The sequence below is a fragment of the Thalia democratica genome, chromosome 7 (genome assembly GCF_965202585.1).
Source record: "Thalia democratica chromosome 7, ktThaDemo2.hap1.1, whole genome shotgun sequence".
NCBI classification, from domain to species: Eukaryota; Metazoa; Chordata; class Thaliacea; order Salpida; family Salpidae; genus Thalia; species Thalia democratica.
Window position 1 is genome coordinate 16,102,878 of NC_139171.1, and position 11,677 is coordinate 16,114,554.

The 11,677-nt window shown below is 24.5% G+C and overlaps 1 protein-coding gene across 1 annotated transcript; it reads right to left on the reverse strand.

Moving 5' to 3' along the window:
- Window positions 1-1,203: 1,203 nt before the first annotated feature.
- LOC145840726 (uncharacterized) lies at window positions 1,204-11,676 on the reverse strand. The gene is made up of 11 exons (XM_082948052.1): window positions 11,615-11,676; window positions 11,151-11,321; window positions 10,605-10,688; window positions 9,483-9,552; window positions 6,041-6,146; window positions 3,696-3,840; window positions 3,136-3,201; window positions 2,944-3,074; window positions 2,172-2,295; window positions 1,844-1,938; window positions 1,204-1,460 (listed from the first exon to the last, which is right to left on the reverse strand). Exons 1-11 carry the CDS (start codon window positions 11,622-11,624, stop codon window positions 1,341-1,343), a joined length of 1,122 nt encoding a protein of 373 aa, XP_082804178.1. The 5' UTR covers window positions 11,625-11,676; the 3' UTR covers window positions 1,204-1,340.
- Window position 11,677: the final 1 nt, after the last annotated feature.

The following is an 11,677-nucleotide window of genomic DNA, read 5'->3' on the forward strand; positions in this document are numbered from 1 at the left end:
AATATACTGAATAATTATTTTATTACAATTTTGCTCGAGTTTTTTAGCTTTCATATATGTTATTTTTTAAATTATGCAGCCCGCAATTACATTTTAAACGAGTTGAACTATATCTTTTTTAGTAAATATGAGTTGCTGACTACAAAAGTTGTCCACTACTACCCTAAAAGTTTCATTAATTTCAAAAATATTTGTATCTAAACAGCATTGATTACAGATTACACAAGGCTTTTTAATAATTATGTATTTTAATATACTTTACTGGGCTTATAAGAAAACAAATGTAACTTATTTTCTCAAGCCCTGTAAACTACTTTGAACACAGCCCAAAAGTGCGTGCATAAGAAGTACCAGACTAAATTACATTTCCAACACAACTTTTTCGGCTCAAAAGTTTGTACTCAAGAGAAAAACTACTTTGTAAAATCGTGGGGGCGATTTTTTTTTAATTTCTGAAAAAAGGCGATTTAGAAAATGAGTTTTGGAAACCCTGCTCTAAAGTAAAAAGGCCACAAGATATACAGTTATAACAAATGTTTTTATTTTTTGCAAATAGTATTTATTGTAACTGAGTATCTTAATAATGTTATTAGTTGAGTGAAACACTATTTTAAAAATAAGTTTGTTAAATTATACATTTGTACTTTATTTTAAAGTATCAAAATTTAATAAACAGATAAACATAAAGATTATGAACCGACTTTGTTTTTTTAAATTTACAATAAGTATATTCTTTACTTAGTAGGAAAGTAAAAAAATAGTAAGCTTACCATATGTTTTATCTTTTTTTTTTCAAACAAATTTGTAAATACATCTACAAATGTTAGGTAAGAAAATGTTAAAAAGAGTTTTAGTTAACCAAGACAAAAATATTTCTACATTTACTGTATTCAACGACTATTGATTATTCGTTTTTTGAGGTACTAGTATTATTTAGTTAATATATTTGCTAAGTAAACACTTTAGCACGTAGTTTACCAAAAAATATGCCATTAAGTATTAGTTTTTGAATTACTTAAATAAGAAAACAAATTTAAAATAAAACTGTTCATGTTCTAGAAAAAATTAACAACTTTGCTGTGAACGTAAGATTAAACGGTTGCTTTTTTGAATTACGTTGATTATAATTATAAAATGTTTAACAACACTCTTTTGTTTAAAAGTTTTCAAATAATTTCTTTACATTGAGATTTTTAAGCGTTTATTAGTTTAAAGACGATTTAAAAAACAGTATGCGTATCAACGTATACTATAAAGTAAAATTTAATAATTAAACAATTAAACACACAATATAAAATGACAAAACAAAAACATATCAAGAGTACTATGAACACTGTCAGCTATTTAAAGTAAAGCTCTTCACAAAGGCTGCTGCGGAAACAAGACGTTTGTTTGATTCCTTCAACTTCGTCATAAAAAATGTCACACGCGGCTACTCGATCATTCACTTCTGTCAGCAGCTGTGAGAGGAATTGAAAAACGTTTATTCGACTATTTACACAACTTTTTTAAACACCAAAAAGCGCACGTGTTTAAACAAAGAAACTTAATTAGTTTTTTGTAAATTACCTATCGTTCGTTAGTTAACGATCAGCACATACAAATGCTTGTAAACAAGTTTTGTGATATAGAACAGTCAATATTTAGTCAGTAGGCATAAAAATTTGTTAATACGAGTACAAAAAAAAAACTAGAGTTTAGTTAACCAAAAAAACACTAACCTTTTTTTCAGTTTGTTTCTTGAAAGTAATCAAACAAGTTTGTTAAAGCTTTAATTAAAGATATTTCTAAATACAGTTCAACAAACCTAAATATTTAAAAAAAAAAGTATTTAAGTTAAAACCTGATGAAACTCGCTTAGTTTTTGGTCTTCAACGACCTTTTTGTATAAACATTCAGTAAATTGAGACCCACGATCACCGGTCCAAGAAACTTTGTCTAAAAAATTATTAATCTTACGCAAAACTTTGAGCACAATTTATAACAATTTAGATTTTTAAAAATTTTTGTTTAAGAATTAACTTTTATACAAAATAATACTTTTTAAATTAAGTAAAACTTAAAATTGTTATAAGAGAGTAATTTTTAGTACAAATTAGCTGTAAAAAAGTTATTATAAACTACTAATGAAAATAAACAATAAAATTTAAGATTTGTCTAGAAAAACAAACTAGGGATTGTAGAGTAGGCGAGGATAATGTTTTCCATGTTGGTAGTAGTGGTCTCTTCTGATAAGTACCTGATGTCTTCTTCATCACATTCGTATGTTCGTTCGTTATATTTTCCTCTACAAGCCTTAAATTACAAAAGATCTATATGATATTTAATATTGAAAAAACAACACATTAAAAACAACATAACTAAAGTTACTCGACTAGTGTTATTAGTTTTTAGTTTAGATGGTAATACTTATGTTTACATTAAAAAATCGAACACAATTTAACGATTATAACGAACTAGCAAAGGATCTTTTAAAATCGTTACAATAAAAAATTAAAAATCTGGTGTACAAAAAACTTCAAATGTTACTATATTAAAATTTAATAGAGAAAATAAAATAGATATCGTAATTTAAAATCTAAAGTTATTTGTTATTTAACAAATAAGTCAAATAAAACTTCAAGTACTAAAATAATTTTAATTTAATACATTTTACAGTAGTATAACGTATTTCTAAACTTAAACTAGTTTTTTATGTATCAAATTTACAGTTTTTATTTTTTACAAACAAAAAATCTACTACAAATTTACTATTTATAAAGTTTTAAATTAGAAATTATTCGTTAAATTTATGGTTTTTTGATAAATAGAAACATATGGTTTGTAGTTTTTTTTTATCATAAGGCTTTTTTATAACATTTTTTTTAGTATTGTTAAAGTCAAGAAGTAGCATCAAAATTACTGCAAAATAACTTAATGTGTTTTCTAAAAACGAAAACTCACGTCCAATAGCATAATTTTCGGAATGTCAGTTAAAAATTCATTTCTCGTTAACCTCTCAACCAGTTCGCGTACTTTCACTGTTTCACCGTTTTGGAGAAAAATATATTCACCAACCCAATCACATTCAGTACCTATTAAGAGACTTATATTTAAAAGTCAATAAAACTTTTAACAAAAAAAAACAATTTTTACCTGTTTCAATGTTTCCGTGACCACTGAAAGCAAATATAAAACAGTCTACGTCATTTTGATCACCACCTAAAAAAATAAATGTTTGTTTCAACTCTAGACTGAAAAATTAAAAAAAAAAACAGACTAAAGTCTTCTAGTGAACTCTTTGTGCATCACTTTTTATTTAACTTTATCAATGAGTTTAAATTTTGTATAAATAAATTATAAGTTTTAGATTACCTTAATTTAACTGTTCAACACATTTTTTAACTTAGCAAATAAAATTGTCTTCCATAAAACAAACCACTAAAGATTTTAACAACATAGTGAAAAAACTATATTATAAAAACGTTTAGTAACAATTTTAATCTTAGCAAAATTGCAGAAAAAAATTTAAACTTTAAAAATTTAAAACTATCAAACAATAGACTTAATTTATTATCTTATTTAAATGTTGTAAAGTAATTTATTTATTGTTATATATTTATTTTCTAAATATAAAAAAAAAATATTTAAATAATATTTATACTCAAATATAAAAAATTTGAAATAAATAGAAAGAAACACAATAAAACAATTACATGAATCAAAATACTTAAGCAGCTCATCTTTACTTGGGTTTTTCATTTTCTCAATGTTATATTTTGAAAAACCTAAGTTTTTTGCAATATTTTCATAGTAATAAACATCGTTTTTAACCTCTTCTTTAATATCTTCAAACTTATCCTGAAAAAAACTAAACTATTAATTTAAACAGTAGTGTTTAGTATAAAAAGTTTTACTATTTTTTATAAACTTAATGGCCGTGTATTGAACAGTTAAATATAACGAAAAGGATTTTATTAGTTTAATTTTTTAACTCTACTTTTCAGAAGCCTTCTGTTTTAGCTTTACTTGTTCGATACTTAACTTACTTACTACACACGTAACATTTATAGTTTAAAATCTAAAAACAAGCACTGTTAGTCTAAACCACATGTTTTCACGGTGTGCGCGAAACTTATTTTTGGGTGCAGAAAATTTCTAAGGTGCACAAAAAAAAGCCAGTTTCATGCGATTAAAATAAAGATTAAAGCTAAATACAGATAAGGTAAGTTTTTTGTCTTTTTATTTTGTACTACATTAGATATTTATAATTTTTTCATTAACTTAACTTAGGGTACAGAATGACTATTTTAAATCATTTTTTTACTCATTGTATAGTTGAGAATAAAGTGAAATGTAACAAAACATATAACTAAATCAAAAGTTTGGGTGTGCTGAACTTTTTTATTGGTTTAGTTTGCAAAAATTTTCGTTACTTTGGAAACCCTCGTCTTAACTATCCTTTAGTTAAGTCGAAATCTCAGACTTAATTGAATTGTACTACCAATTTTGAACATATATAGCTATTTAAATAGAGATGTTCAATTAAATAATTTGTTGGTTATCAGGTTTCGGTGGCAAAAAATTGCGACCTTATTAAGTATAATAAAATAGTAAAGTATACATAACAATGCTGGTTATCTATAATGTAAATTTAAAACTTATTCATGCATAAATTGAATATACAAATAACTAAAATGTTAAATAGGACAAAATAATAAGTTAAAAAAGTGTTTAAACAAAATGAATATAAAAATAGATTACAACTTCATGACAAACATTAAAACAATTGTAAAAAAACTAATAAACAACAATAAAATAAACAAAGATGAATCATGTAAGTGCGAAAAAAAAAAAGTGGCCGATGGAAGGAGGAGAATGTAGGGCAGAAAAATTGATTTACCAGGTAATAATAAAAACATACAATACATCAGAAATACACATCGGACTAAGTGCTAATCAGATAAAAAAACAACACACAATACCTCAAGTAATTACCAAACGACAAAAACTACCTCCACTACAAACAATCAACTGAGCTTTCAAAACTAATACACAAATTAAAAAATGAAAACAAGCACTACTCGTTATCTTGGAAAATTCTAAAAAAGGAAAAAAGTCTAAACCAGGAACAATAACATGAAGGTTGTGTTTAAAAAAGACTTTATTTATACATTAATCTGATACAAAATGTATTAACAAAAGAATGGAATAAATGAACTCATGCAGACACAAAAACATTTTTTTATTAATAAACTTGAAAGCATATAAAACTTAGATAAGAATATTTTTCAGTGACTTTGAGTTTTGTTAACGTTTTGTTGATACTTGGCTTAAATTCCAACTTAAGATAGTTTTTAATTTAATTTTGACAAATTTCTTGGTATAATGTTTTTTAAAAGCACTAAATTCAGTTTATTTATTGTTTTTTGACTCATTACATTAATTTAAAACTAGCTATAAGCTTGAATTTTCGAATATGTAGCATTTTAGTTCTTTGTTTAGATTCTTGTGCATGAATAAGTTTTAAATACCATTACAGATAAGTTACATTGTTACGTGCAGTTTACTATGTTATTATACTTGAAAAGGTCGCAATTTTTTGCCACCGAAACCTAGTAGTAAACAACTTATTTAATTTGCACATCTTTATTCAATTTTTAACAAAATAATAAATAAAAACCTAGAACATTCTAATTTAAATTATTAAGCAATTAACTACACAAAATAGGTGTACTTTTATAAAAAAATGCAACTAAGAAAGCATTGTTAAATAACTTCGTTTGATAAGTTTTATTTAAACTCGCATTTCCTTTTATCTTATATTTTTACTGTTTACAATTAGTTAACGTTTTTTACACAATAAGAAAGGAAAAATTTTAAGTATTAAAAAATGTTAATATAAATTAAGCTTGTATTACCACAAAAACGTACAAACTTACATTAAGTCTGCGAAAGGTTAGATAAGTAAATAAATAACAACAGAAAGTATGTAATACCTAAATACATAAAAAGCATTTTGCTTTTTTTTACAATTATTTAAGTAAATATGTGTACTAACACAGTATGTAATAAGAAATTTTCCGTTTTTTATCTCTTTTTTATCAAAATCATCAACATCAACTACTGGGATGCTTTGTTCAGGAAGCTCTTCTATATCCACGAACCTAATAAATAAGAATTTTAACTTTATGAGCTTTTAATAGCTCTGTGCTTCTAAAAGTTTAAATTTGCTTTAAAATAAATTCAGCGTGTTTCTTAGTTTGACTTTTCATTATGATGTGTGATTTATTTTAATAACTTTAGTTTTATTAGTTTAATTAGTGGTATACCGGATCCAGATTTTTTTTTCTTGTCGAAATCTGACTGAATCTAATTTGCTATTAGAGGTTTAATAATACTGCTAATCAGTTTTTTGACTGTTTTCGGGAAAAAATTTGTTACTATTTTATTGAAACTATTTTTTAAATATAAGTTTTTTTTTTCAAGAAATAAAATACAGAATCGCTTATTGCAATAAATTAGATTCAAATCTGACCGAATCTACTTTGAGGTCAAAATCCAGTCGGATCCAGATCTTTGCATCCGGTATAACACTGATTAAGTATATTATATTTTTAACTACCTTCAATTAAATAATAAACTCCGTTTTTTTAAATTGCAATGTAAGTTATATTTATTTATAACTTATAATTTTCTATCATTTACTCTACTACTACTTTTTAAAACTATTTTTTAACAGACATAAAGTTGTTATTTTAAGGTAACTTAAAAAGAAAAAAATAATTTAATGACATAAATTAGTCGAACTGTTATTCTTACTTTACTAGAGCTTAGGTAATTCCTTGACTTTTTCGAACATTCAATATACTATTGCAAGGTTTTTAATGTCCCACATATCAATTCATTTTATTTTATCCCACAGGTTAAAAAAAAATAATTTATAGTATATGTATCATATGTTAAAAAAATAATTATTTTATACAATTATTTTAAAAACCTTTATGTAAATTATCGTTAATATATCGATTTAAACTGAAAATTTAAACGTTGATGTGTATGAGCTTTGAACTAACCTTAAAAATTTTACATAAAAAAGTTCTTATGTTTTAAACTTTTATACTGTTACCTATTTAGACAAAGTACTACATAGTATTATATATGACAGATGTTCTTGTGCTAAAACTTTATTTCAACTAACGGCGTTTCACTGCTCTCAAATAAATTTAAGAACAGATCTACGGAGTCTATAAAATGTTAACACACATTAGAAAAAAAGCAGAAAAAAGCATGTATAATTATGTATAGTATTTATCTAGGTAGTAACTATAAATGGACTTTATGGTTTAAAAACAAAGTTTGGGATAAAAGCATAAAATTATAAAATTGTCTACAAAAAAACAAATTTAATAAAAGTAGGCACTAACCTCAAAAAGCTCTAAGAATAGGCAGATTTTAAAAATGAAAATTAAATTGAGTTGTGCAGAAATGTTACGTCATAATAATTTTAACAAATTGTTCAATAATTTATACAGCTTAAAAACATGAAGTATTAAACTTGCAAGTATATGTGAGTTTTGTGAAATAAATTAGTACATAAATAGACAGAGTTATTTAAAATAGAATCGTCGGTTATGGGGACAGATATTCGATAAATCTTGCCGTTTATTCAGAAGTAGGTCTTTATCTTCTGCTGCAATTACTGCTCTTTCTGTATTGCAAGTTGGGCAAATTCTACTTACTCCGTTGGATGTATGTTTGATCTTTGAAACAATACTCCACTCCATGTTTGGCCTTTTACCGTACCTGTGAAAAAAGCTCCAGACATAATCCGATAAACGCGTGCTTTGTTTTTTATTTATATTTTTAAAAGTATGTTTATGATTAGCATATCTATCCTTGAAACTACCTGCTGTACTTCCGATATAAATTTTATCTGGGCCCTTACTTTCAACTTTAACTTTATAAATTACACAATAACTGCCCATTAAAAGGTAATTGTTTAATTAAAAATGTAATTTATAAAGTTAAAGTTGAAAGTAAGGGCCCAGATAAAATTTATATTGGAAGTACAGCAGGTAGTTTCAAGGATAGATATGCTAATCATAAACATACTTTTAAAAATATAAATAAAAAACAAAGCACGCGTTTATCGGATTATGTCTGGAGCTTTTTTCACAGGTACGGTAAAAGGCCAAACATGGAGTGGAGTATTGTTTCAAAGATCAAACATACATCCAACGGAGTAAGTAGAATTTGCCCAACTTGCAATACAGAAAGAGCAGTAATTGCAGCAGAAGATAAAGACCTACTTCTGAATAAACGGCAAGATTTATCGAATATCTGTCCCCATAACCGACGATTCTACTTTAAATAACTCTGTCTATTTATGTACTAATTTATTTCACAGAACTCACATATACTTGAAAGTTTAATACTTCATGTTTTTAAGCTGTATAAATTATTGAACAATTTGTTAAAATTATTATGACGTAACATTTCTGCACAACTCAATTTAATTTTCATTTTTAAAATCTGCCTATTCTTAGAGCTTTTTGAGGTTAGTGCCTACTTTTATTAAATTTTTTTTTTGTAGACAATTTTATAATTTTATGCTTTTATCCCAAACTTTGTTTTTAAACCATAAAGTCCATTTATAGTTACTACCTAGATAAATACTATACATAATTATACATGCTTTTTTCTGCTTTTTTTCTAATGTGTGTTAACATTTTATAGACTCCTTAGATCTGTTCTTAAATTTATTTGAGAGCAGTGAAACGCCGTTAGTTGAAATAAAGTTTTAGCACAAGAACATCTGTGATATACATTCCGATAAGCTTAGCTTATCAGGATCTCCAGGATTTAACGCCTTATAACGTTACATCTTATAGTATTATATATGTATATAATATATATAGTACTATATATAAAATTACTATATAGCTTTAAACGATAGTTTTAAAGTTTTAAAGATATGACTTAGTCTGGTATGCAACTTTGAATTTGTTTATTACAAATAAACTAATTACAACTTTAATTATTGAGAATTCAAAAATAAACACGTACCTCTCAAACAAGTATTGATGAAATATAAATGATAACAGTGCTAATGTTATTTGGCCTAAATTATTTAAAAAAAGAGTGTCACTTAAATTAACACTTTAAGAACAAATATACTTACAAATGCTTTTAGATTTTTACAATTTCAAAAGTACAAATACCATTTTATAGCGATTAAATTTTGATTGAACTAGATAATGTTAAAAATAAAGTAAATAACAAATATAAATCAGAATTTAAATGATTTTTTTTAAGTATACTTTTTTTTAACCTACTTATTTTTAATAAATAAGTTACATTGATCTACATAAAAAAACAACAAATATATTTTTTAAATACTTTTTTTGATCTATAAAAATACTTTAACTATCTTTGAAATGCATTATACTTGATTAAAGCCTTTAAATTTTTTTTATACAATCAAAACAAAACAAACCAACCGAAGTTCTGAAGTTTTTTGCACAGGAAATTTATGATCTTCAGTAGGTTTAAGTTTTTTTGTTGATCTGACTGTAAATTTTTAAATCATTATTCAAAACATGCTTGTACTTTAATGTTTTACTTTTGAATTTACTACAAAAAATATTTCAAAAAAATTATAATTATCTTTTTAAACTACTGAAATGATGATTAAACTTCAAGAAATTATAGAATATTTAGTTAACTTTTTTTTATTAATGATGTTTCTTAAGAAGGTTTAAGTATAACAATCTATAATAAGCCCAACTTTTGTTTGATTTAGTATTACTAATTAATTATTAAAGTAATTAAAAATACAGAGGTAGTAAAAATGTATTAAACTAAACATCATTACCTAAAAACTGAGTATGTTAGAATTAAGAAAGAATTATCATTTACAATACAAAATTTAATCAAGCATTAATGCGTCATTAATGAACACAATTTATTAATTTTACAAAATTAAGTATACATTTACAATTTACTCAAGTAAGAGATTTGAAAATTAAACAAGTATTTTTATAAAAACAGTTAAAAATATATTAATAAGTTATACAAAAAGAATAGCTAAAGCTTTTTTTTTAATTACGTAGCAAATTTTAGCATAAAAAAACTATTTTAAACTACTTTAATAGTTTTATATTGAGTTTTTGCACTATCTGTGCCATTTTTATTCAGTAAAAAATAATTTTTTTTTTTAGTTTTAAGAATTTTAAAAGTATAACTAATTTTTTTAAGTTTCAATATCAAACATTTGTTAGTAAACAAACATAACGAGGTAAAAAAGTGGATTTTCTTCAAAAGAACATAGTAAAGTTCTATTTTGTATAGTGAATATTCATTTTAGGTATTAATTCACAAAATTTATTTTCTTTCACCGTAATCATACATTTTTAGGCGTCAAAAACAAAAGTTGTATGTATAATTTTGATTTTATGTACGAAAACAGAAGACTTATTACAGAAGTTTAAAATATTTAAGAAGATTGTTAAACTTCCGATTGAAGGATACAAGCTGACTAAAGTAGTAGAGTTTTAATAATTATTTATAAAAATAATTATTAGAGTTTTATCGCAAAAATTATATCGCTAAACAAAACTTACAATGTACTTTAATTTCTTTTTTAACGTCTCTAAAAACTTCTAAAAATGTTTGGTAGTCGTCATCGTCTTTTAATATGATCGAGTCTGTAAAATCTTTGCGTTTAATTTAAAAACAGCCTAAATAAAAATACGAAAAAAAATCAAAATAGAATATACTTCAAACGCTTTTGAATAAAATTATGCTTAACTGAGTTAAAAAATTCTACTTACTTTTTAGTTTTTTATGTATATAGTGATTTAGCAACAAAAATTTACATCAAATAGAAAACCCTTAATTAATATAAGCCGCTAAAAAGCATACATAGTCAAAACATACAAGTATTAGTTGCACTGAATTATATTCATAAAGTTTAAAGTTATAAATACAAATATTCGTATATAAACCTTATAAAAAGTGGCATTAAGTGAGTACTATGTAAACAAAGTTTAAAAGAAAGTGACAGTTTATTATTGAAGTCTTGCTCATGTAACTAAATCAATTAAATCATGTTTTGGTAATTTTTATTGTATTGAAATTATTTAATTTACTAATCAATATAACCTAACCTTCTCCATGACTACTCATCAACGAAATATTCATATGTGATTTTTTGTTATATTTATTTTTAACATGCTCCATTAGCTTGGAGTAGTTTTTAACTTTTTTCACAAACACCATATTGTTTTCATTTTCATGTTGATTGTCAACATACGGTTTTAGGATGAGTAAAGTTCCATCTTGTAGTTTAATCACGATTAAGTTTGTTTTTAGTCAAAAGTATAAAACAATTTTTAATTTATTAGATATTTTTGCGATAAATGTTTTCTTATAGCATCATTCTAAAAAAACAAATTTACATCACACTTTAAAACAAATTTATTTATATTAAGCTTTGATTTTAAAGTTTGTAATAACTAATGCATTTAATATATTATTGAAGAACTAAATATTAACGTAATAAATTTTTCAAAAGGTGTTTTTACGTAAAATATAAGCAGTTTCAAAACTATAATTAATACTTTTGTCTTACCCATTTTCATGTAAACTAGTTTCAAGTAGTACCTTCAAACATTAACTCTTTCAAAAAACCTAA

What these genes read in the sequence shown, in the direction of transcription:
- LOC145840726 (XM_082948052.1), bottom strand. An exon ending in AAAAGAAATTAAAGTACATT is followed by an intron (nt 9,553 to 10,604) that starts GTAAGTTTTGTT and finishes AAAAATTTACAG; the next exon opens with TCAGATCAACAAAAAAACTT. An exon ending in AATTTCTTATTACATACTGT is followed by an intron (nt 3,841 to 6,040) that starts GTTAGTACACAT and finishes AGTTTTTTTCAG; the next exon opens with GATAAGTTTGAAGATATTAA.